Consider the following 27736-nt stretch of genomic DNA (forward strand, 5'->3'; position numbering starts at 1 on the left):
TGACATCAACATGTCAGAAATTCAAAAACAGAATCAGAGTTGGGGGGGGGGGGGGGGGGGGGGAGTATCAATCCCCCTCCTAAAAATGACTGGTTGATGGAGCCATGTGGAGTGCTATGACTCCACATGGCAGCCTTCCGTGCGCAACACAGTGCGCATGCACACACCTTTAATGCCCACACACATCACTCTTCGTGCTTTTTTTTTTTTTTTTTCTTTCAACTTTATTGAAATGTGAAAATACATTTCATTCATTTTTATGCACCACAGCTCAGTTGCGGTGCATAGAAACAGTATACATTTTGCACTGCACAACACTCAGGGAAATGGTTTTCTATTGCCCTTGCAGAGACCTGGTTTGTTACTGCAGAAATCAGACCCCCTTTTTACATCAGTGTCTTCAGTCCTCCGCCTTCACATCACACACACCCTTTTTACATCACATGCTGCCCCATTGCAAACTGATCTCTCCCCAATCAGACCCCACCACAGACTGACAACCCCCACCCTCAATCGCAGTCCTCTCTCGATATCATAACAGCACATCACTCCCCACAGAACCCTACCTTATTCACACATGACATGAAGTGCGGCCACTTTGGACAAAGGGCGGGACTTTTCACGTTCAAGGTGGACGAGGGCAGAGGTGTCGAACCTGACAGACCGGGTGGCGACAGGTGAAGTGTCGATGACCTCCCTGGTAACCCAGCTATCGGAGCTGGAACGGGCCCACGACCAGCACTGTGTGGCACTCCAATTGCACTTGGAAGACATCGAGGACCTGAGCCGCCGTAATAATCTGCGGCTCCAAGGCATCCCAGAGCCGCCAAAGACGGAGAATGTGAGTGAAGAGGTGCAGGCAATTTTCCGGATTGTACTTGAAGACCCAGAGAGCCCCAGGCCTACTGACTCTATTTGTAGACTTCACCGCTACACCCAAAAGGAGAACATCCTGCGGCAAGCATGGGAGCACAGCGACGTCGAAATGGGGGGGGGGGGGATCACAGATCGGAATCCTGGCAGACCTGTCCCGGGCAACTCTCGACGCAGGGCCTTACTACGTCCATTTCTGGCTAAACAGAAAGGTTTTGTGTACCGCTGGGGCTACCCCCTATGGGTTTCGTTCTGGGTCCCCCGAGAGCCCTTTTGCGCTGAAGTCTGCCGTATAACCCAGAAGTTCACGGTACCGGAGAAACAGCCTATTTTCTTTTGCATGCGACTGACACGCCAGCACGAGTATACAAAAAAAATCAGTGGTTCGACACCTGGATGCAGCCAAATCTTGCATCCCCGCAGCCTCCGACCATTGCTCAGTGGCTCCAAAAAGTGGATGACATTAGCAAGATGGAGGACCTAATCCTCACCAATCTACACAGACAAGAGGCATACTCCAAGACAAGGCAACTTTGGAACATGTTCAAATACTCTGAAGGACGCCTCCCCCCCACTCCACCCTCCCCTTCTTTTTCACAAGTCTCCTCTGTCATTCCCGCACTTGGGTCTTACCTTGATTCTTTATCTTTGTTATACTTTACCTTCTACTGTACCCTCTTCTATGTTATAAAGGAAAACTAGATGGGAGGCTGAACCCGCTGGGCTACGGAACACTATTACCAACCAAACCACGTAATACACAGATGGGACTACCTCAGTCCCGAATAGGACTCGCCTTCACATGGAAGCCCATTCAACGGCCCCACTTAACTGTCTTTCATTAGTGGGAAATCTGTATTTCAATGTCAACAACTGTATTGCTGTCAATGTAATGACTTTGTTACTGAGGCCCCTGGGGGCCAGCTTTATTTATATATATATATATATATATATATATATATATACATACACACACATACACACACATACACACACATACACACACATACACACACATACACACACATACACACACATACACACACATACACACATATACACATACACACACACACACACGGCTGATCTAGACTTGACCTCTTGAAAGGGGGTACAAGGATGCATTTTTGCTCTCCCTCTTCACGATTAATTTCTTCAAATCTGCCTTCTGCTCTTCAGTAATTGCTCAGCTTGTGGGTAATTGTTCCTGCAGGGGAGGTTTCTGGGTATGTGTTTTTACTCCAACCTGTTCACTGTTCTAAAAACCAAGGCCTGTATTTATCCTATCCTGGACATGAAATGCCTGAATGTTGTAATTTTTATCCAAAAATTTCAAATAGATTAAACCCGGTCAGTCACTGCCTTCTTGCAACATGAAAATCTGTTAGCGTCAGACATCAAAAACAGCCAGTTTGAAAATACCTGTCGTGGTTTTTCTTTTTTAAGTTTTTGGTGTGGAGCTGGAATTTTCAGTTTGACCCTGCCATTAGGCTATTCACTCTCATGGTGTACACATTGTGGGCTTCTATTCAGGCATTGAATGCCAACATGCAGTGGACTTGGATGGATCCTCAGAAGTCCAATGTACAGTTTGGCATATACTGGACTCATGCTGGACACGTCCCAAGCCTAGGTCTTTATTGCCTCAGAAAAGATCAGGACTCTACCATCTCAGAGTTTCTCCTTATCCAGAAAGGCTTCATTTCTGCCCACGGTGATCTTTCTTTCTCCTTTCACATTAACAAGGATGTCATCCTGCCAATTTCGGTCTGGCTCTCTTCACTGCTTGGCTGTGGTTTATGCTGTATGAGTTTACCGGTCTACTACACACCTCCCCCTTTACAGTCTTCAGAAAGAGAGAAAAATCCTGAGTCGTCCAGCGAGCATACTGCTTCTCGTTCTACCGTCAAGGTGGATTTATAAGCTCATTGTTCAAGCCTCTTTCCTACGGGATAGATACCCCCTTTCATGTTTTGGACCACTCCAATAGGTTTGTGGGAGTTTCTTGGGCCTTTAGTGTTTGTTACCCCAAAACTTCTTGTTCCTGATATTTGCCTGCTGTACCATGTCTTGTATTCAAAAGTATCTTGTTCTCTTTGTATTGTTTTATGTGAAATTCCTGATGTTTTGCCAGTCTCTCTGCTTTCCTTTTCTAAAAACTGACCACACAAAGCAGGAGAGCACATGGTGGTCAGTTCCCTATTTCTGCTGGGAACTCTGCCTTCGCGCCAGTGATCAGACTTGTCCTGACACCCTTCACCAATCCCCCCCGCTGCACAGCCATTCACTGGAAAGTTCAGTGTGATGCTGCTTCTCCTCCCCCAGCTCCTATGCTGAGAACAGAAGGGATGTGATCATTCATTTAAAAAAGTGGTGGGGGGGGGGGTTTATCTATAATGCATTTCCTTTTATTTAATTTTTTTAAACGGAATGGTTTGCTGTACAAGGTGGATCGTTCACAATCACGTTAAGCATCTGTTTTGCAGATTTATAAGGCTGCCATATGGTCTTCTGTTTACACAGGCCTCATGCACACAGGATTTTTAATGCTCCTAGAAGTCAGCAGTGTTTTTGCAGAACAAATGCCTGACTCTTGTAACATGCATCAAGCTCTTGAAGCGTGAATTATTAATTTAATCGGCCACAGGCTGGATTTGATTTAACTCGCTAGTAAAAAGGCTTGATTTAAATGGACTTAATATTAAATCATAACTTTTAAAGAGCATCTGTCATCTGTCCTGCTGTTGACTCACCGACAATTCCAATTACTTTAATAGGACGGCTGGTGATACAGCAGTGACACAACAAGGTGAGGGATGTGGTGGCAGCAGGTGAGTGCATGTCCGTTAACAGGCTTTGCCATGATGGATCTGAAATGACAGGTGCTCTTTAAATGTACGGACTCCTCCTTGCTGGTAGTTACAATCTTTAATATTTGCAAACAAAACGAATGCCCCGTACACACGATCGATTTTTCTGTCGGAAAAAGTCAGATAAGAGCCTTTGGTCAAAGAGCCGGTTCTCCTTTTTCCCCCGACGGAAGAAATTCCTAGCGGGAAAAAAAATCGTCTATTGAATTCCGACGGGGGGAAAAAACATGCATGCTCGACACATGAATTTTTTTTTTCTTGCCTCGTGTTGTACGTCACCGCGTTCTTAACGCTCGAAAGTTCAGAGAACTTTTGTGTGACCGTGTGTATACGAGACAAGCTTGATTGGAACTCAGTCGGGAAAAAACATCCAACTTTTTTCAGACGGGAAATCCGGTTGTATGTACGGGGCTGAAGGCTTCCTCTTCAGAATAAGCTGTCGGTTTAGTAAATATTCCCAAACTTTTAGGCTGTTAGCCCTAGATAGGTCTTTAGCTGGGTGGAACGAAAGGAGGGAATGAAATGAATAAACTGGCAAAACGGCTGTTTACATGCCAAAAAGTGTAGACAAGTGTAAGTGGGCCCTTTAAAGAGATGCTTTAATATTTTGCAACAAATCTTGTATGTGGTTGCCAATTATGTACAGAATGGCAGTTTTAAAGCTTGGCAGCATTTTGCCCAACTACATCTTTGCACTGAAAGTCAGGCACTGTTGATTTCACTGTGTTTGTACAACACTGAGTTTCGTGAAAGGTGTAGAGGGCAGTGTGTGGTTCTTTGTTTTCCAGTCACAGGCTGGGGTAGGTCTTAAACAAGGTTGTATTGTCAGCTGCAACTGCATTGTATAGAATTCAGGATCTGAGTGGACCATCTGACAGCTGTCCCTAGATTCGCTACCTATATGCGCTGTGCGTTTTACATGTGATTCGGGTGCAGTGCGATTTCAACCCATTCATTTAAATGGGCTGAAATTATGCCGGACTGCACTAAAAGTAGTGCATGCACTAGAGAAAAATGCACTGGATACCATGCCTGCACTGGATACCATGCTATCCAGTGCAGGCAAACGCACTGTTTGTGACCTGCATTTCGGGTGTCCGCACTGATGCCCATTTGGGAACGCAAGTGTAGTGTGTTGAGAATGCAGTGTAAACCGTCAGGTGTGAACCGTCACTGAGCGCACCCTCCTAATACTGCACGTTGACTAATATACTGCAGTGGCATATAATACTTTAGATTTTTTTTTTCTCTCTCTTCATCCAGCAAAAAATAAAGTTAAATTCCTTCATTAACACTCATTGTGGATGAGGGAATCCCTCCCATGGGGAGAGTTTCTCACCATCAGAATGCAATGATCAGCGGCTATAGCTGGTGTCACTGATCGAGCAGAAAGACAGGCTGGTTGTAGAAAACTCGATTGGGAGATCAACTTCTGTATAACAAGCCTGCCCATGGATGAATTCAAATTTGTTTGTTCCCTGCTAAAAAGGCTGGATTTTGATCCATCTATGGCCAGCTTAAAAGAGAACCAATAGAAAGTGATGTTTTTGTGACTGTCAATATGAGCTAGCTGTCAACCTTTTAATGCAGGCTACAACATTACTATCAGCACTGCAGTGGCTGCAGCTTCTCATTAATTTTTAATCTGTCAAGTAGCTGGAAAAATGTGACAATTGAATGTTTTTAGGCTTTATGTTCAATTGCTATTTGTTGATTGCAGGAGATTATCAATTTTCAAGCCAGCTTTGAAGAACAAGTTAAAACGCTTCAGAAAAACTTGGCTACATCGAAAGCAGCCTTAGAATCCCTTAAAGAAAAGAACGCTCTTCTCGGTAGGTGGTGAAATTCCCCAAAATAGGTTGTGATTTCTATATATTTACATTATGTTTTCATAAAATTGTTTTGTGACGCACTTATTTAATTCTGCAGCCCCCTACACATGTGAATCAAATAGCCATCCAGCTGCATTTAGAGACATTTACAAATGCACCTGGAAGCATGTAAATGCTTTTGCCATGGCTGAATGCACCCCTAGACGTTCAGCAGTATTGTGCATTAATTTTTCTCCGTTGTTTTTGTGCCTTCTCGCAATGTAGAGCTTGTACATGCAAGGTCCTCTTCTAATCAAATAGTGAAGCACAACACTCCTATTATAATGCAATATAAGTCAGTGCATAAATTGTGGGAGAGATGGAGATAGAGGTAGAACAGTCCAGACTTCCAACAGTGCTCTGTGTGTAGTTGATCTATCCGCTACTTCTCGTGCCAAGTGCTCATCTACCACCAGGTGAAAAACCGTCTCCCCTCAAACGCAATAGCACGCTCATCTGTATTCTCCAATTGATGATCATTCTCCAAGACAGCCGACCTCCACTCCCTCCTCATAAACTCTGTATTTTGGTTCCTTCTCCTTCCATTTAATCGTAAATGATATTTATATATTAAATGGGACAAAAGGGCAACAACCTAGTGCTCCATTTAAAGATTTATTCTCCCCCACTAATAACTCACAGGAGTGAGTTATTAGTGGCTGCCAATAAAACTAACTTATGCAAAATGAAAAATATATTGGAAATTTAATCTTTAGAGAAAAATCTACAAGGTGGTTGATTCGGGAGCAAAATTAAAGTGGAGGTTCACCCAAAAACTACATTTTTAACATTAGATTGAGGCTCGTTTTGTGAAGGGGAATCGGGTGTTTTTTTAAATCGAAGCAGTACTTGCCGTTTTAGAGAGATCTTCTCTGCCGCTTCCGGGTTTGGGCTGCGGGACTGGGCGTTCCTATTTGATTGACAGGTTTCCGACGGTCGCATACATCGCGCCACGATTTTCCGAAAGTAGCCGAACGTCGGTGCGTAGGCGCCGTATAGAGCTGAACCGACGTTCGGCTTCTTTCGGCTACTCGTGACACGATGTATGCGACCGTCGGAAGCCTGTCAATCAAATGGGAACGCCCAGTCCCGAAAACCATACCCGGAAGCGGCGGAGAAGATCTATCTCTAAAACGGTAAGTACTGCTTCGATTAAAAAAAAAAAAAACACCCGATTCCCCTTCACAAAACGAGCCTCAATCTAATGTTAAAAATTGTTTTTCGGGTGAACTCCTGCTTTAACTATAGTATAACATTCAATAAATCAATATATAAGAAAACACAAATGAATACAGGATAAAATCAACACAACATAATTACCCGCTTCTGGTCTGAATTGCTGATTACCAGAGTTTTTAAAATGGCTGCCATGGCTTTCAAGATGGATACTCTAAGGAGGAATTACTATTTGTGACTTCCGAGTTCCAAAGCACAAGGTGTTTAGGAATCTTCATGAATGTTAAAGTGTGGGTTGATGAATGATGTACATGATTGATGGTAATCGTGTGTCTTCAGTCATCTTGAGGGGATGTGTTTGAGTCTGTGTATCCAAGTGTCTTTTTATGGTGCACAAACTTGGATGGTTACCTCCTTCACTTTATGTTGACCCGCTTGTGCTTGGTTGGTTGCAAATATAAGAGGCAACTGCCCTGATTTTCACCCTGCCCATCTATGATCATGGCTTGGAATATGATATATAGTGTTATGAAATATGTTTTAACATTTTTCTCTAATATAATTGTTTGCTTTTTTTTGTCCTGTCGTGTACTGTCCCCATCATGTACTTTACTGGCTAAAGAAAAAGAAAAAAAAACCTAACATATATGTTCATATGTTGAGAATAACAGAGTTTGATGGAATCGGACATCGCCTTTTAACCATAACGGACTGGTGCCAAATCCTGGACACATGGATGACTACAGTACACATTCATTCTTACAAAATGGACAGACACAGAGAGGGGCTGAGGGGCGGGGGGGGCTGCTGTGGCACTTGTTTCGCTGCTGTAATCCTGGCGTATAATTAACTGGAGTGTCATTCCATTGACTAGGAAAAGTCAATCCTGGTTGCTTTACTTTAACCACTTGCTTACTGGGCACTTAAACACCCCTCCTGCCCAGACCAATTTTCAGCTTTCAGCGCTCACACTTTGAATGACAATTACTCAGTCATGCAACACTGTACCCAAATGATTTTTGTGTCCTTTTTTTCATACAAATAGCTTTCTTTTTGTGGTCTTTTGTCACCTCTGGGTCTTTTATTTTTTGCGCTATAAATGGAAAAATACCCAAAATTTTGAAAAAAAAGCATTTTTCTTAATTTTTTTTTTTTTTTCATACATTTTAGCCATAATTTATACTGCTACATGTCTTTGGTAAAAATAACTCAATTTGTGGAAATTATTTGGTCTGTGTAAAAGTTTGAGTCTACAGGCTATAGTGCAAATCATAATGTATCACATCTGATGTACTGGCGGACTATCGTTTCTTGAGACCCTAACAAGCCAGTAAAGTACAAATGCCCCCCAAATTACCTGTTTTTGGGAAGTAGACATTCCAAGGTGTTTAAGAGGCATGGTGAGTTATTTGCAGTTGTAATTTTTTCAAACAATACTTTGCAAAATTAAGATTTTTATTTAAAAAAAATTCTCAAAATTGTCGTAATAGCGTTTTTCTCTCACATGGCATGTGCATACCACAAATGACACCCCAAAATACATTCTGCTGCTACTCCTGAGTAGAACGATACCCCATGTGTGAGACTTTTTCACTGCCTGGCCACATACGGAGACCCAACATGCAGGGAGCGCCATCAGGGGTTTTAGGAGCATAAATTGCACATCTAACTAGTTGACTACCTATTACCTTTTGAAGGCCCTGGAACACCAGGACAATGGAATTACCCACAAAATGACCCCATTTTGGAAAGCTAACACCCCAACGTATAATCTGAGGCATAATAAGTCTTTTGAACAGTTTATTTTTTCCCAGCAGTTTTTGGAAAATGTGGAAACGAAAACGCATATTTTTTACACAAAGTTGTCCGTTTTATAAGATATTTCCAACACATAGCATTTAGATAGCAATAATGACACCCCAAAATATATTCTGTTACTTCTGAGTACAACGATACCACATGTGTGAGACTTGTACACAGCCTGACCACATACAGAGGTCCAACATGCAAGGAACACTGTCAGGTGTTCCAGGGACACATAGTATGCACATACCAAGAATTACACCCCAAAATACATTCTGCTGAGCAAAGCATAAACAAAAGATTACCTGTGGTAATAGTAGCACAGTTCTACACAGCAGGATAGCACTTGTAAGGGCAGCAGGCAGGGACTTGGTCAGCAACGGCATACACAATTGTCCAGGCAGGGATACTGTCCCGTCGGGGTTAGCGCAGGCAGAGATATTGTCAGCAGTGCCAAAAATATTGGTCCTGGTAGTAGGCAGGTCCATGTCGTGTTGTCAGTTCATGCAATAGGCAGAGGCATGATGGCATAGGTCCTACAGGCATCAGGCAGAAGTAGGGCCTCATTTAGGACAGAATGGGGACAGGGGTAGAGGCTTCTCCCACCCAAATTTCTTTGAAGCCTCCGAGTCTCCAGACCCTAATCTAGGATGAGAAAACTCCATCCATAAAAACTTTTCTGGAGCCCCTCACATGTGAGACCCCTGTGTTGAATCCCACTAGTCCAGTAGCAAGGGTACAAGATCAGTCCATGAGGCAGGCAAAAGGCATGGTCAAACAGTCCAAGGTCAGTTCCAGATCAGGCAGAGGTATTGCAGAATCGTTAGGCAGAAGCGTGGTTGAATAACAAGCCAGGGTCAGTTAACAGAGCAGGCAGTGGCATAAGGTGTGTGAAGGCAGGAACTGAGGATTACGTTTACCATACTTCACTAATAATTTAGTTTAGTATGGTAACGATGAAAACAGCCAACTACACAGAGGCCTGGTTGGGAAGGACACTCTGCACAATAATAAACGGAGTCTTGTCTGACTCCTTCACTGGCACAAACCTTAAATTTTTTTTTTTTTTACCTCGTCGGCCTGTTGCTGTGGGAGGGACTTTATCTGGAAAGTGACGGTCGGAGAGTCCACTTGGAACATCTGATTGGATGTTTTGGGGTAGGTCATTCTGGAATATCAGGGCAGTGGTGATTTCCTCCTGGTAGCCAAGGAAGGGTAGGGGGTTTTGGGTGGACTTGCGATAAATATGAGTTGTATACGGCCAAATGAAAAAAAAAAAATTGCTACTTTTTTGTACCAATGGTATGTCCGCCTTGTGGCAAGGTAGGGTTCCAACATTTGGTCGTTAATGTCAACTCCCCCCATGATCGAATTGTAGTCCTGGATGCATGTGGGCTTTTGGATGGTGGTGCCAAGCCTTCTGCAGGTTTCCACAAAGGAATTGTTGTGGATGGAAGACAACATACACATCTCTTCTGTACTTCCACTTCACTGCCAGAACCTCCTTGTTTCGCAGACTTTCAGATTCTCCTTTTCTCAAATTTTTTATTTACAAGACTTTGAGGAAAGCCCTTCCAATTTTTTTTGACGGTGCCACATGCTGGCGTCTGCTTCTGGTGAAGGTTGTGGAACAGGGGAAGAGATGTGTAGAAATATCTACATACAGATGGTAGCCTTTGTGCAGTAGGGGGTTGATGAATTGCCAAACTTTTCCTCTTGATCCCAAGTAGTCTGGGCAATTGGGGGGATGCAGCTGGGTGTCCTTCCCTTCGTAGACTAAGAAGAAATACAGGTACCCTGAGACTCGTTCACACAGTTTGTAAACCTTCACCCCATAGTGGGCCCTTTTGCTGGGGATAAACTGCTTGATTTTAAGTCTGCCACTAAATTTTACAAGGTACTCATCCACACATGTGTTGGTCTGGGGTATATAACTGGGGGGGGGGGGGGGGGAATACTTCCAAAAAATTTAATAAGGGGCGAATTTTGAAAAGCCTGTCAAAATTTGGGTGATTTCGGGGAAGCCACTGGGTATTATCATTGAAGTGGAGGAACCTCATGATCATAAAGTATCTGGTTCTGGGCGTTGTTGCAGAGAAGACTGGTAGATGGGGCGTTTTGACCAAAAGGATCGCATTTCATTATTTTTGTTGAGTCCCATGCAAAATGTGAAGCCTAAAAAAACCTTAAACTCCTCCACCGTTAGGTCTCTCCACTCGAAGGGACGGGCATAATAAGATGTTGGGTTATTTGCAATACATTGTTCGGCATGTAGGTTGCACTGGGCCTGAATTCTAGATAGCATGTCCTCAGTAAAAATTTAATCAAAAAAATTGATTGGGGAAAAATTGTCCGTGTCCACCTGCACTCCTGGCTGGGCAGTGAAAGGGGGAATGTTGGCTTCTCCTGAATTGGGAAGAAGCCACAAGGGGTTCTGAAGGGCATAGGGAAGGCTGGCATGGGTCCTTGGCCTTTCTTGCCGAGGTACTTCGGTGCTGGTGGATGGCACTTCGGTGCTGGTGGAAGCCACTGCCTCACCAGAGCGCCTTTGTTTGGCGGGCTGACTATCTTCCCCCTCTGACCCTGTCACTGTTCCACTACTGTAGACTGGCTCATAGTTTACTTCCAACTCAGAATACGAATGGGAATCTGAAAAAGAGAGCTCCCCGTTGCACTCGTCAGGCGTGGAAAGAATTTGATATGCCTCCTCGGCGCAAAAGCAACGTTTTGACATGGTTGCTGGCGGTGGTGATGCAACTTCACAGGTGTGTGGCACAGATGTGCCCCGATTGCACAGATGTGCCCCAATGAGGTGGCACAGATGGCACTAATGAGGTGGCACAGATGGCACTAATGAGGTGGCACAGATGGGTACTGACGAGGTGGCACAGATGGGTACTGACGAAGCGTTGGATGGGCCTTGATTGCACAGATGGGCACTAATGAGGTGGCACAGATGGGCACTAATGTGGCACAGATGGGTAATGAGGTGGCACTGAGGTGGCACTAATGAGGCGTTGGATGGGCCCTGATTGTTTGCACAGATGGGCACTGATGAGGTGGCACTGATGGGTACTGAGGTGGCACAGGTGGCACTAATGAGGCGTTGGATGGGCCCTGATTGCACAGATGGGCACTGATGAGGTGGCACAGATGGGCACTGATGAGGCGTTGGATGGGCCCTGATTGCACAGATGGGCACTAATGAGGTGGCACTGATGGGTACTGAGGTGGCACTTATGAAGTGGCACTAATGAGGCGTTGGATGGGCCCTGATAGTTTGCCCAGATGGGCACTAATCAGGCAGCACAGATGGCACTAATGAGGCAGCACTGAGCTGGGTTCTGATGTGCACCGATGAGGCGGCACAGATGGGCACTGACTGGCACAGGTGGGCACTGATTGCAAATGTGCACTGAGGCGGCAGCTGATCACTGGTGGCACAGGTGGGCACCAAGAGTTTCCCTGGCAGTGATTGGGCACTGATGTCACTTTGTAAACTCAGATCGCTCTCACACGCGGTGTCTGTGTGAGGGAGAGCCAGCAATGAGAGATGATCGACGATCGTGCTGTAAATGGCCACTGTGATTGGCTATTTACCACGATCTGTGATTGGCTGTGTCCAAGGGACACGGCCAGCACAGAAGTTCCCCGATGCGCGTTCGGGGAACGAGGAAAGTGGAGGCCGTTCCCGGCAATTCAGGTCCGCGCTGTAGCCGTATTTTGGCTATAGGGCGGATAGAAAGAGGTTAAGGGATTATCTCGCTCTTTGAAACAATGGGGTTATTTACCCTGGCTTCCTTTTTAACAAAGGCCTTGATACCTAGACTTCAATTGTGATACCATTTTTCTCATTGTGTCTTTTAAAAACTTTTATCACTCTGCTTGCTTGATTTTCAAGTGCAACAAACATTTTATTTCATGTATTTTATTCTACTTATGGTTTTATATATACTTTCTGGAATTGACACATAGAGCGCCATCTTTTTTTTATCCATAGTTCCGCTGGCTGATGGCTGCATTGGTTTCGGTCCATCAAACCTTGTTTGCTTATGACAATTTTCAAGCAACTCATAGCTATAGTGCTTGTGGATTTTTTGTTTTAGCTCTATTGGATAATATGTAAACCCAACAGGTCATATTCTTGATATGTGCCTGCTGTACCCATGTACGTGTATGAAAAAGTATCCTGTTCTTTTTGTGTTGCTACCTTTGTGTGAAATCCCTGGTGTTCCTGCCAGCCCTTCTGCTCTCCTGTTAAAAAAAAAACTGATTACACTAATATGAGAGCACAGCGTGGTCAGTTAACTAGTTGCTGTGAACTCTGCCTGCTCTCCAATGATCAGACTAGTCCCCCAAACACCCCCCCCCCCCCCCACAGCCTTACCACACAGCCTCACTGGAAGCTCAGTGTACTGCCACTTCTCCTCCCCCTAGCCCTTCTGCACCTGAGAACAGAGGAAATGTGATCACTTCTAGCAGGGGTCTCCAAACTTTCTAAACAAAGGGCCAGTATATTGTCCTTCAGACTTTATGGGGTCCGGACTGTGGCAAGAGTGGATATGTTCCTGGCATCAGCGGGAGTAAACATCACCACAATTGATATTAGAGGGAGGAATGGTGCCCCATTGTTATCAGTTGGCAGAATAGTGTCTTATCAGTGGAAGGAATTGGGCTCCAAGGGCTGGATAGAGGCAAGAAAAGGGCCACATCTGGCCCCCGGTCCGCAGTTTGGAGACCAGTTTGGAAAACATTTGTGTACTATACACTTTTTTTTTTTTTTAATGGAATGGGTTGTTTTACAGGGTGATTGTTAAACCAATGTCTATTTGTCAATCACTTTAACCCCCTCATAGCCCTGGAAGATTACTGCTGCAGGGTTTGTGAGGGAGCAAGTGCAGAAGATTTCAACTAAGACGGCTGGAAACGGCACAAGGATCACTTCCGATTAAGCACTTTTTTTTTCCGTTTGTTTACAACTTGGGCTTTTAAACATCAGGTTCTATTTTTGGATAATGGTGTTTATCTATTTCAGAGGAAAATCATAAGGAAATGGCAGCACAGAATGAAAACTTGTCAGAGGAACTAAACCAAACCCAAGGTATGTGATTTGGTTGGTGTGTCTTTATTTTTTCTTTAAATTAGAAGTATGGCCAAAGCTCTTTTGGCCCCACCATTCCACTCCTGTCACCAGATTTAGCTGAAAGCAGGCTAAAGTCTTTTATTAATGTCAGAGCCAGTCCAGGCTGTGCAGGGATCCTGACCATGTCAGGATCTGCCCAGCTGCTGGCTCAGCCTCTTGGTGTGCAGCTGAGACCCTGAGCCCCCCCTACACACACTCTACAGTCCTGAGCTCCTGTGAGCACTGGAGGGACAGAACAGGGACTCAGTCACGGCTCCATTGGACCAGAGAACTAAGCGATCAGCGGTCTTTGAGCAGAGCCAGCACTAGATCGATGTTGCATAGATGAGTATAAATGTTTGTGTTTTTTTTAAACCAATACTTCTGTTAAATTGCATGGATACTGAAATTATCTTTCATTACAGCTGTAGTTAAAGAGCTTAAAGGAGAAAATAAAAGCTTGGAGGATTATCTATCAAGTGCCCAAGAGAAAATGCAGGTAAATGTTTGGCTGTGGTTCTTTTGAAAAATGAAGTGCTTACAATGCTTGTAGCTCCAGACCTGAATAAGGTTTTGTTTTTTAAAGTGGTTGTAAAGTCAGAAGGTTATTTTTTTTTTTATATATCTTAATGCATCATATAACCTTTTTATAAAAACATTGCAGCAATGACTTTGATTTATATATTAAATGGAACCAAAAGATCTAAATCTAACTTTTCTGCCGCCATTTTTTTCAGAGTTTACAAGTCAACTTTTTATAGCAGTTTCTACTCCTATTAGGACATTGCATGTGATTTGCACCGCACTGCTGTGCCGATCACATGCGATGTCTGTGCACTGCAAATTCAGCCATACATATTGTATGGCTTAATTTGTCGCATTCACACTAAAATGGTGCAGGACACTTTTTCTGGTCCACACTGAAATCGTATTGCGTGGGTGTGCACACCCATGCAATCGGATTCCTGCGCCATTTGACCGTTCACACTGCGATATGCGAACCGATCTGGAGATGTCATTAACTTTCTATTGACACCCGCAGCAATTTGCATAGGGCAGTGTAAACTTCCTGAAAGCCCTATGCAATGGGGGAACCGGCACTGGAGTTGTGCTTGTTCCTGCATCTCGCTAGTGTGAATAGGCACTTGGGGAGATTCACCCTCTTTGTCATGTTTAGTTATCACTGAAAGTGAAAGACCATACCAAATTTTGTTGGCTGGTTGTTGCCCCCAGAACCAGTAATAGGGGAGTAATCTTCAAATGGGGGACACTAGTTCTGGTGACAGCCAGGAAATTTCTCGATTTGGAGGGATTTCTCCTCACTTCTGGTTTGCTATGAAACGGGAAATGAAGGGAAGTCTCCAATGTGACACAAATGACAAGAAGACGAGGGTTACAACTAGAGGTCGGCAGATATTTCACCTTCTATTCTAAACGGCTGCTATTATGGCCGCTGCCTTGCTGACTTTTATTTTTTCCCCCAGTGGAGGAAGTCTGCAGCAGTGGCCGCCAATTGGCTGTTACTGGCCGTGCTGCATTCTGGGATTTTTAGTCTGGAAGCAGAGGCAGTATGCGCCGCTCAGAAGCCTGTCAATCACAGGCAGTGCTTGGCAACGCCCAGTCCCGCGGTATTCCCGGGGGGTAAAAATCGTGATATTGAGGTATGTGCTGAGAAAAAGAAATACACCGGCATTCTGTCGGTAGGATGGCTCGACTCCATGTGATGTCAGAATTTTTTTGGAGGGTGAACCTCCACTTTAAGGTTTTCCCAAATCATAATAGTATAGTAAATATAGGGGGGGGGGGGTCAATACAGCAATCTTTAATAACAAATGTATCAAGTGTATATACTACATAGAATAAAGTAGCCTGGTGTTGAAATAACAATAAATCTTCAGGTGGAGACACCTGAGGCAGGTGCTTAGTCGAAGGATTGTGTGGGACAGCGCGGTATGTGCTTTTTTTTTTTTTTATTAAACCTGTAAATCCTTTTTTGTTCTTCCCATCGAATTCATTTTTATTTTATAGGACCTTACTTTGGAGCTAACCAGCAAAGAACAGGAATATGAGCATAAACTGGTAACTGCAACAACTCAGATTGCTGAACAGAACATGGTAAGACTGGCCCATTGATGCTCTTTTCATGTTCATAAACTGTTGGATCATTACATCTAAAATTCTATAAACGGTCTCCATTGTGCGTTTTTCTCCCAATCATTAATCACAGGATTACTTAAGTTATGTTGACTTCAGTTGACTGGATACTGGCCAAAAAGACATGAAACCACGCCCAGGCAGGAACCCTCCTAGTTCAGCTAAACCTCAGTTTTTATCTAGTGTCCTTGGATGTGGTTCTAAAGATTGTGACTGATGGGGCCAAAATGTGTTGTGTGTGTGCAGGCCTAAAAGGACTATACCCGGGCCCTGCATGCAAGAGCAGAGATGTCTGTAATGCTTCTAGTCAGTGCTTAATCCTGCAGGCTGCAAGCTCCTGGGTACAGCATAGGAAGTCAACTCCTATGGTGGCACATATGCAGGCTCAATCCGGAGCCTTGCTGTGTGTTCCCATTGCTGCACTTGGGCCCAGTGCTGAATTGAGACTCGGGTGAGTATTTGGAGTGAAGGGGAGATGAAAATAGTTTTTTTTCACCTTACTGCAGAGTCTGGAGACCTTCATGGTCACCTGGACCAAGGAAGTTATAGCCAGTTAGGTCTGCAGCATGGTGTTTTGCTTCATTCCACCACCACGCTTTATGCATTCAAGGGCATCTTTGGATCCACAAAAAAAGCACTTTGCTTTGCAGCCCTGTTCCAAAGGGTTTTTGCACTACTGAAGCTCACTGCTTCTATTCTAACCTTTGTGGTTGCCAAGCTTTGACATTCGACCTATTCTGGAACCATTTTTAAGGTACCACAATACTGGTAAAAGTTTACTTTAAATATAACTGTAACGCCATATATTGCCTCTACCTTCTCTGGGTTCAGATACTGATCTTCCCTGCATAGTCTTTAACCACTTCAGCCCCGAAAGGATTTGCCCCCTTCTTGACCAGCACATATTTTGCAATACGGCACTGTGTAACTTTAATTGCACAGTCGTGCGATGCTATACCCAAACACAAAGTTATGTCCCTTTTTTAGTTTTCTTTTGGTATTTAATCCCCCCCTGCATTTTTTTGTGTGCTATAAACAAAGGGCGACAATTTTGAAGAAAACCCATTTTGTACTTTTTGCTATAATATAAAAAAAATTAAATTCTTAATCAGTTTAGGCCGATATATATTCAACATATTTTTGGTTAAAAAAATCGCAATAAGCATATATTGATTGGTTTGCGCAAAAGTTTTAGCGCCTACAAAATAAATGTGTTTTTTTTTTTTTTTTTTTTTATACTGGTAATGGCGGTGATCTGCGATTTTTATCAGGGCTGCGACATCGGCACTTTTGACACTATTTTGGGAACATTGACATTTATACAGCGATCAGAGCTAAAAATAGCCACTGATTACTGTATGAATTTCATTGGCAGGGAAGGGGTTAACACTAGGGGGTGATCAAGGGGTTAACACTAGGGGGTGATCAAGGGGTTAACTGTGCTCCCTAGGTGTTATAACTGTGCTCCCTAGGTGTTATAACTGTGCTCCCTAGGTGTTATAACTGTGCGGGATGGAACTGACTAGGGGTAGAGACCAACCAGTGTTTCTACTTGGTATGAATACACGACTTGTCTCCTCTCTCTCCTGAGAGAACCAAGGTCTGTGTACACACACGCAAACATCCCCATTCTCGTGTTATCAAGAGCGTTCGCGGGTGCCTGGCAGACATTGCGCCCGCCGGGCACACATCGGCTCAGTCTTGTTTGACGTCTTAGCTACGTATAGCTACGGTGTTTTGCGCAGCCGTCCCAACCTGCTTTTTTTAAAAAAAAAGTCATACTTGACAGCTCTGTGGTTTTTTTTTTGCACAGAGCAGCCCTGATTCTCCTCTTCTGGGGTTTTGACACTTCAGACTCCTACTGCCTTCAGAGTGCCCCTATAGCAAAGTAGAAAACTTCTGACTTTAGAACCACTCACTTCCTCCCCAGGACAACATGTCCCCTGAGGCATTGCTCCACACAGTCACAAGTTCAGGCACTTACTGACATGCATGGATGGTGTGCTGCACTGTATTTCCTGATGTGTAAACAAATGATGCATTCTGTATGCAGGCCAACTAATCGGCTGGCGGATTATAAAAATGGTTGACAACTATTTTTATAATCTAATAGTTGCCGATTAATCGATTAGTTATGGCCCCATTTCATAGTAAGCCCTTTAGCTTTGCAAACCTGATTTAGGTTTGGTGGTCTTGTTGAATGAGCGACACCTATACTAAGCCTGTGTATTGTGTACATCCATGTAAAAAAAATGACTTTTTTTTTTTTTTTAAATAGGCTTTCAGCTCCCTAAGTCTGAAACTGCAGAATGTACAAGAGGAGATGATGAAAGAGAGACGCCTTTTGGAGGAGGAGCTTGAAGGAACCCTAGATGATCTTGATAAATTACAACAGGAGGAGGAGGCAGCAGCGAGAATAATCATGCAACTGGATCAGGAGAATAAGCGGAGGGCAGAAGAGCTTGCACAGTTAGAGGAAACTCTTAAAGGGTATTTAAGACAGAACAAATGCCGCCATTTTTCTTTTCCTTAACAATTGACTGTAGCAGTGTTTGGAGGTGTGAATATATAAAGGATTCCCCTCCTCTTAAAACAGAGTAAATTTCTCCACTGGGGAGCATTTGTTACTTGAACAAGAGTCCCAACTGGAAGTCCCCTCCTGTGTGGTTGTAGTAGTTGAGGAAGCTGTAGTCATCTCTTCACCCGGATAGGGTAGAGTATGAATGGGGGTATAGGGTAGAGTATGGGGTGGGCATTTCCTCATGTGCATGGGGATAGGGATGAATGCTGGCTGGGGCGGATATTCCTCCTCTAACATGAATAATCATAGAATATACCTGATCAATTTGTGCCTTAACCATTTGAGGTATTAAAAACAATAGTTGTAATAACTCCATTTTGGATTAATTCACGTGGAGTCCCATTGTTTGGTATCACCAGGGCGAATGGAGAGGTTGAATCTCTAGTGGGGCCATGGGCAGTAGTAAATTTTTTTTTTTTTACACTCGATTTGTGTATTGTGCACAACTATTCAGGAATTTTAGAAGTACAGTATTACCCACTGTAGTTTACCAGATTTCTATACCAAGCGCGACTCTATATTCAATGGGGGAATTCATAAAGATTTTTTTAAACACTGCATGGGGCTAAGGATAGATTCTTGTGCGATATAGGGTCACATTTACGCTCCCCAGCACATGCATGCCCCACTGTAACCTGGGAAAGTGTGTGGGCCGCTCGGGCTTGATAGCGTGGGGGTATGTGGACAGTACATCCGCAGCTAGTGTGCTGACGGGATGGAGCCTGTCCAGGCTCCTGCAAAGCTTAAAGAAAGCGAAACCTCTGGAAGTTGCACATCTATGCCAGGTGTGGCCTGGTCGGAGTCCAAGCGGAGGTTGCCATTTCATTCATTGCATTAGGACACCATAGATGTGCGACTTGCAGGGGTTACCTTGATGCACAAACGGAAAGGGAACCCTAGAATTACAATGTACCTACGCCTGATAAGATGACATTGCATACATAGGGGGGGTGGAACTTAGACAATTATGTCCAACCTATAGCTTCTAAATGCTAATACGATGTCTGGGTATTGGACAAGATAGGTGATGGCACAATAGATAAAAAATACGAACAATCAACAAAGAATCATAGATGAGTACATAATAAATTAAAATCTGTCCATAGCTAAAGGCAGCCGGTATGAAGGAGCTAGAAGCAAACTGTGAGAAAACGAGAAGGGACACGGCGCATATAAGTGCAGTATGTATAGGACGGTTTAATAGTAGTATAAGGTAAACTACTTGCAAGAGGGTTAAACAGCGTGTGGTATAAGCATGGTGATCCCACTCTGTAGTGTCCAGAGGGGAGAGTTTCCCCTATGCCTGTGTCCCTGGTGTTCCAGCCGACAGCTCATATGGGTGGTTTCCTGTACTGCCAGCTCGGCCCGGGTGGAGGAAACCGCTGGAGTTCGGCTGACCTTGGCAAACCTCCTCAGACTTTCCGTCCGTTTCCAAACGGTGCCGTTCAGGTCCGACGCCCCCCCCCCCACCTCAGGCCAAACGTGGTACTGCACACCGCCTTTGTCCTGAATCCTGCTTGTGTTGCGAGACAACGCTTGCAAACCGAGTTAGCATTTTAGGAAATGCAGTGCTCGTATTGAAAAACGCTTGTTAACTGCGTTACAATCTGAGGTTCCACTGTACATGGATTTTGTTATGCACTTTTTATATAGTCTCTCTCTCTCTCCCCCTCTCCCTGTCCCTCTCCCTCTCCAATATGCTAGTATTTGTGTTTGATATGTAGCGTATAATTTAGATTGGCACTTTGTGTATACAACATGTTGGTTAGGGTGCCTCCTTAATGACTTAAACCACAACAAGATGGCTCCCTGAAGGAGCATGCATAGTGGAAGTTTCCCCTCCAGACACTAAAGAGCAGTATCACCATGCTTATACCACGTGCTGTCTTTTGACCCTCTTGGGGAGTAGTTTACCTTGGAGGAACTGTGTACTTTCTCCTTGACTTCCAGGGGTTTCATTCCTTTCTTGATCATGCATGCCCCACACTGGCATTTTTCTGTACACCACCTAACACTTGAACTTGATTACAGCTAGTTCCTAAACTGCCATCGGATGTTAATTCTTCTGATATCTGTTGACAGGTTTTTAAAGTGGAATTTGCGACAGTCTGACAGTACTGACAAGTGTGACAAATGCTTGCCTGAATTAGGGCACTTTCACACGGGGTAGATCAGTAATGATCCGCCCCGTGAACCTCCGCTTGCTCAGCGGGGATCACTCCGTTGATCCCCGCTGAGCCGGCAGATGACAGGGCGGTCCCCGCACACTGTGTAGGGACCGCCCTGCCTTTTCTCCGCTCTCCCCTATGGGGGGATCGGATGAACACAGAAGGTCTGTCCGTGTTCATTCTATCCGCAGAAGGAAGAAAAAATAGGGTTTTCCTCCGTCTGCAGAATCTGAGGAATGCGGAAGCGGGCGAGATCGGCTGTCAGCGGATCATCCGCGATCTCATAGGGACCAATGAATGTCCCTTTTTCATCCGTACACGGATGGATGAAAAAGCGGACATTCAATCCACCCGTGTGAAAAGGCCTTTAGGCACCGGTAGTTTTAAAGAGACCGTGGCAAAAAAGTGTAACAGGTTTGAATTCCTCAGAATGTGTTAAAATGCTAAGTTTACCTTCCTCTGCATGTTTCAAATCGCACCCATATGTAGGATGAAACATGATCGTCATCCACAGCCCCCACCCTCAAACTGCTCCCCCACTTAAATAATCAGTGAGGGATGAGGCAATCTGAATTGGAATAAATCTGTTTTGTTTTTTTGTCACTGCTTACTTGTATATCTGCTTCCAAAGATGTTATGGCTTCTAAAATAGTAATTACCTAAATCTACTTGACTTCCTGCAGTCCTATGTACCAGCAGCAGCACTGCACAGATGCTGCAAAGATGTATCACTCCTTTTTATTATGTTTTTAATTTTTGTGATTACCCATCGGATGGATTCGTGCTATAATCCATTCAGAGGTGTTTTTTTTGTACTGTGCTCATGCAGCAATACACTTGACTGTACAAAAGTAAAGGCCAAGTGCTTGGGGTGTAAAGTTGAGCTTGTGTTTTTATCTTTTAGCAGATGGAGCTAGTATAATATCCTGAAAAAAACTGATCTTGAATTACTTTTTATTTTTATTTTTTTTTGCAGCAAAAATGAGGAGCTGGAAAGGGCAAAGGTGAAACACGAGAACATTTTACAGCTGCAAGAAGAGCAGAATAACCTACTGCTACAGATCGCAGAATATGAAAGGTATCGGAGTATGTCTGTGTGAAACTCACTGTCGTTGGATGTGATGGTTTATCATATTAATAAACGTGTATTTTCCATCTAGTTTCAAGAGTACGGCAGCAACAGAAATGGACTCATTAAAGATGACCAATATGTCTCTTATGGATCAAATTTCACAGGCAGAAATGGATAAGGAAGTTCTGCACCAGCAGCTTGAGGAAAATTTGAAGAAAAGGGAATCCTTGAAACAACAAAATTCAAAACTAAAAGAAGAATCCTCAAAAACAAAGGAACGTTTGGAACAAAGGCTACTTGAGCTCCAAGACTGCTCAAGAAAAACTGAGGAAAGACTGGAGCAAGAGCTTAATGATCTCCAAAATGCCTCTTCTGAAATAAGGGAGAGATTGGAGCAGAAGTTCCTTGAGCTTCAGGAAACCTCAACCAAAACAAGAGAGGGGTTGGAACAACATCTTAAAGAGGTTGAGCATAGCTCAATTAAAGCAACAAAGGAACTAGAGGAGAAGCTTGTGAACGTTCAAGAAACCTCAGACAAAGAGAGAGAGGTCTTGGAAAAAGAGCTTCTTGAACTAAAGGATACATCTGCTGCTTTGAGGCAGCAGCTTTTTTACGAGCAGGAGACCTCCTGCAAAGCAAAAGCAAAACTGGAGCAACAGCTTCTTGAACTCCAGGAAATATCTTTAAAATCTCAGAAGACGTTGGAAGATCTACAAGAAACAAAGGAAGCATTACAGCAGCAACTTCTCAAAGTCCAAGAGACCTCTGCAAAAACAAAGCAATTATTGGACCAGCAGCTTATTGACCTGCAGGAAACTTCAACCAGAACTAGGGAAGAATTGGAGCAACAGCTACGGGACTTGCAGGAAAGTTCAACAAACATTAGGGGAGAAATGGTGCAACAGCTAGATGACTTGCAGGAAAGTTCAACAAAATCTAGAAAAAACCTGGAGAATGAGCTACGTGACTTGCAGGAAAGTTCAACCAGAGCTAGACAAGAGTTGGAACAAGAGCTACGTGACTTGCAGGAAAGTTCAACCATAGCTAGACAAGAGTTGGAACAAGAGCTACGTGACTTGCAGGAAAGTTCAACCAAAACTAGGGAAGAATTAGAGCAGCAAATTGATGAGCTTAAGACTGGCGCAACCAAAACGCACAAAGGATTGGAAAAAAAACTTCTTGCGATACAAGAGACCTCCACAAAGACTGTTTGTGAATTAGAGCTGCAAGTGCTTGAACTACAGCGGGAGCTGGCAAAAACAAAGAATGATGCAGAGCAAAAGTATTGTGAACTAAAAAATAATAATGAAGCCATGTTAAAACAAATCCAGGAGATGAATAAGGTTTCAGAAAAAAAAGAACAGTTGGAGCTACAACTACTTGAGATGCAAGAGTTCTCTAAGAAAACAAAGGAACACTTGGAGAAACGGCTTCAAGAACTTCTTGAGACCTCTGCTAGAAGAGAGGAGGAGTTTGAACAACAAAATAATGAGCTAACAATCCTAAAGATAAAGTTTTCTGAGTTACAAGAGCTTTCAAGGTATGATCTAAAGCCGACCCTATTGTATTTTAAGTTTAACCAGTCACATTATACACGTAAAAGTGCATACTTGCCTCTATGCTGTCTGTACCTTCAACATTTCTCAGTATATAGTACTAGGAATGCCAGTGGGAGATCTTAGAAGAGATCAGTGCTGCTCTGTGAAAAACCATTGATTAGAGTAGACAAGTATGACAGGTCCTTCTTCTTTCTTCCTTTGTAATTTTTTTTTTTTCCCCCCCTGAAGAGGGGCCTGTTTTACTGGTGGGCATGTTGGTCATTTGCTGTTGCATTTGGATGTCCCAGTGGTCTAAGAATCAAAACCTAAGATTACGTAAAAATGGGGAAAACAAAGGGCAGGCATAGTTGACATTTTGTGATGAGTGGCTGTCCGCTCCCTTGGTTCTATTAACCCCAGTGGCACCAAAAGATTGAGACAGTAGAGGGGAGGCAAGCAGCTGAGAAAGGATATCGCCTAAATCAGGAGACGGTACAATGTACACATCACGCTACTAGTACATAATGCCCATTTTATTTTATTTTATTTTTTATTATGGTGTTTCAAGCAGTATTAAACCCAAAAGAAAACCTTTTTTTCTATTGCAGCTTACCAATTCTCATCTGGCGCTCTGGCCTGTAAGTCTATTCTTAAATAAAAAATGAACCAGCTCTCCTACAAATGTGTCCGTTCAGGGACAAACCTTTTAGCAGTGATGGGGGTGCTTACAATGACCCGTTTTATTTACCCCAACCATTATCCATTAAAGGGGTTGTAAAGGTAATTGTTTTCCCCCCTAAATAGCTTCCTTTACCATAGTGCAGTCCTTCACTTACCTCATCCTTCAATTTTGCTTTTAAATGTCCTTATTTCTTCTGAGAAATCCTCACTTCCTGTTCTTCTGTCTGTAACTCCACACAGTAATGCAAGACTTTCTCCCTGGTGTGGAGTGTCATGCTCGCCCTCTCCCTTGATGGGGCGAGCAGGAGAGTCAGGACGCCCATTAACACACAGCTGCTTTCTCGATCTGCAACGTAGAGAGCGTCCTGACTCCTGCTCGCCCCCTCAAGGGAGGAGGCGAGCACGACACTCCACACCAGGGAGAAAGCCTTGCATAACTGTGTGGAGTTAGACAGAAGAACAGGAAGTGAGGATTTCTCAGAAGAAATAAGGACATTTAAAAGCAAAATTGAAGGATGAGGTAGGTGAAGGACTGCACTAAGGTAAAGGAAGCCATTTAGGAAAACAATGTTTTAGCTTTACAACCCTTTTAACCTTTATCCCAAAATAACAAAATTACTGTAACTGCCTATAAACTCTTGGCTGGAGTTCAGCTTGATATTTAGTGTATTTAAATCTAGTACATTTAACACTCCCTTCCCCTCAGAATAAAGGGATTTTTAATACAGCTTACCTGTAAAATCCTTTTCTTGGAGTACATCACGGGACACAGAGCGGCATATTCATTACTATGTGGGTTATATGGAGTACCTTCAGGTGATGGACACTGGCAATCTCAAACAGGAAGTGCCCCTCCCTATATAACCCCCTCCCATAGGAGGAGTACCTCAGTTTTGTAGCAAGCAGTATGCCTCCCAAAAAATGGTCCCCATAAGAGGGGTGGGAGCTCTGTGTCCCGTGATGTACTCCAAGAAAAGGATTTTACAGGTAAGCTGTATTAAAAATCCCTTTTTCTTTCTCGTACATCACGGGACACAGAGCGGCATATTCATTACTATGTGGGATGTCCCAAAGCAATGCTTACAATGAGGGGAGGGAGAACATCTTCCCAAGACAAAAGGATTTAATTTAGATATATACTCAAATCATAATAAATCCAACTTAGTTGAGAAAAATAATTTTTAAATTTAACTCAAAAGGGAGCCCCCGGAATCCGAGGGTCTCAAACTGCAGCCTGCAGCACTGCCTGCCCAAAGGCTGTATCAGTATTCCTTCTTACGTCCAACTGGTAGAATTTTGTAAACGTGTGGACAGAAGACCAGGTTGCCGCCCTGCAAACTTGAGCCATAGAGATCTGGTGGTGTGCTGCCCAGGAGGCGCCCATGGCCCTAGTAGAATGAGCCTTTAATGATAACGGAGGAGGCAACCCTTTCAAGCCGTAGGCCTGAGTGATTAACTGTTTAATCCATCTCGAGATGGTGGATTTTGCAGCTGCCTGCCCCTTCTTGGGCCCATCCGGTAAAATGAACACATCTGTTTTCCGGATCTTCTCTGTAGCTTTAAGATAGGCCTTCATGGCCCTGACAATATCCAAGGTATGCAGCAACCCTTCCTTTCTGGAAGTAGGTTTAGGGAAGAAGGATGGTAATACCAAATCCTGGTTTAGATGAAAACTGGATATAACCTTCGGTAGGAAGGAAGGATGAGGGCGGAGAACGACCTTGTCCTTATGTAAAATAAGATATGGTTCCTTACAGGATAAGGCTGCCAGTTCCGATACTCTTCTGGCGGAAACTATGGCGACCAAAAATACTAACTTCCTTGTCAGTAAAACCAAAGGAATTTCAGCCAACGGCTCAAAAGGTTGTTTCTGTAAACTTGACAGAACAAGATTTAAATCCCACGGACAAAGCGGGGATTTAACTGGAGGATTAATACGTAAGACCCCTTGAAGGAAGGTCTTAACTAGCGAGTGGGTGGCCAGCGGCCGCTGAAACCACACTGACAAAGCTGAAATCTGTCCTTTGATTGTGCTTAATGCCAGTCCTTTATCCACTCCTAGCTGGAGAAAACTTAATACTCTATCGATGGTAAATTTGCGAGAAAGCCATCGCTTGGACTCACACCAGCCTACATAGGCCTTCCAGACCCTGTAATAAATCACCCTAGAGACCGGTTTCCTGGCTCTGATTAGGGTAGAGATTACTTTCTGAGACAGACCTCTACCCCTGAGAATCAGGGATTCAGCCTCCAGGCCGTCAAATTTAGATGCCGTAAGGCAGGGTGGAGGATCGGACCTTGCGATAGCAGGTCTGGCCGTAGAGGAAGAGTCCAAGGGTCTCCCACTACCATCTTCAGGATTAGTGAATACCATGCCCTTCTGGGCCATGCTGGAGCTACCAGGATGACTGGTATGTGCTCCACCCTGATCCTGCGCAGCAGGCGGGGTAGTAACTGGAGCGGGGGAAATGCATAAAGAAGTTTGAACTGATGCCAAGGGCAAACTAACGCATCGGTTCCGCAGGCTCTGGGATCCCTTGTGCGGGACATGAACCTGTCTAGCTTCTTGTTTAGTCTCGATGCCATGATATCCACGTCCGGCACTCCCCACTTCTGGCAGAGTGTCTGAAAGACCTGTGGATGCAGAGACCACTCCCCCGGCAATAGAGTCTGGCGACTTAAGAAGTCCGCCTGTAGGTTGTCCACTCCGGGAATGAATATAGCCGATATGCAGGGCACATGGGCTTCTGCCCACAAGAAAATCAAGCTCACTTCTTTCTGAGCGGCTTGACTCTTGGTTCCCCCTTGGTGATTTATGTATGCCACCGCCGTGGCATTGTCCGATTGTATTCTCACCGGGAACCCCTGCAGTTTGGACGTCCAAGCCCTGAGGGCTAGTCGGGCAGCTCTGAGCTCCAAGATATTGATGGGCAACTGCTTCTCTGCCGCTGCCCAAGTGCCCTGGCGAGTGCAACCATCCAAAATTGCTCCCCAGCCGATCAGGCTGGCGTCTGTGGTTACTATCTTCCAGGTCACAGGACTGAACGTCTTTCCCTTCAGGAGATTCTGAGGGTTTAACCACCAAGATAGACTTTGCCGGACTCTTGGTGAGAGTGGCAAAGTAATCTCCAAGGCCTGAGGCCTCTTGCTCCATGCTGACAGGATGGCTGCCTGCAGGATGCGAGTGTGGCTCTGAGCATACGGTACCGCCTCGAAGGTGGCCACCATCTTGCCTAGTAGCCGCATACATAGGCGAACAGTTGGCCTTCTCTTGCTCAGAACTATTTGTATTAGCTCTTTGATTGGCTTGACCTTTAATAGAGGTAGGAACACCTTCTGTTCTGTATCCAATCTCATGCCGAGATATTCCAGCTGCCTTGTGGGCCGGAATGCTGATTTGTCTCGATTTAGGACCCAGCCGAACCTCTCGAGGTACTGAACCGTGAGGGCGACTGCTCGTTCCAGGCCAGGAAACGAGTGGTCTACGACCAAGAGGTCGTCCAGGTAAGCCAGGACCGTGACCCCTTGGGTCCTTAGATTGGCTAGGATTGGGGCTAGGACCTTCGTGAATACCCGGGGGGCCGTAGCCAACCCGAAGGGGAGCGCCACAAATTGGAAATGACGCTGAGTCACCGAGAAGCGTAGAAATACCTGATGTGGCTGAAAAATTGGCACATGAAGGTAAGCATCCTTTATGTCTATGGACGCCATGAAGTCGTCCTTCTGGAGCACGGCGACAGCTGACCGAATAGTTTCCATCCGGAATGCGCGGACCTTTAGGTACGCATTTACTCCCTTTAAGTCCAAAATTGGCCTGACATCGCCGT

General features: G+C 44.4%; 1 protein-coding gene across 1 annotated transcript in view; it reads left to right on the plus strand.

Moving 5' to 3' along the window:
- Positions 1-27736, plus strand: part of HMMR (hyaluronan mediated motility receptor) — an 89885-nt gene that overhangs the window by 27827 nt on the left and 34322 nt on the right. The window contains exons 7-13 of the mRNA XM_040344736.1: positions 5464-5575; positions 13629-13694; positions 14141-14214; positions 15744-15830; positions 18148-18359; positions 21595-21696; positions 21779-23230. Of these exons, the coding sequence (XP_040200670.1) occupies positions 5464-5575; positions 13629-13694; positions 14141-14214; positions 15744-15830; positions 18148-18359; positions 21595-21696; positions 21779-23230 (2105 nt within the window). The remainder of the gene's footprint in view (positions 1-5463; positions 5576-13628; positions 13695-14140; positions 14215-15743; positions 15831-18147; positions 18360-21594; positions 21697-21778; positions 23231-27736) is intronic.

Source organism: Rana temporaria, chromosome 3 (genome assembly GCF_905171775.1).
Source record: "Rana temporaria chromosome 3, aRanTem1.1, whole genome shotgun sequence".
In the NCBI taxonomy this organism is placed as follows: Eukaryota; Metazoa; Chordata; class Amphibia; order Anura; family Ranidae; genus Rana; species Rana temporaria.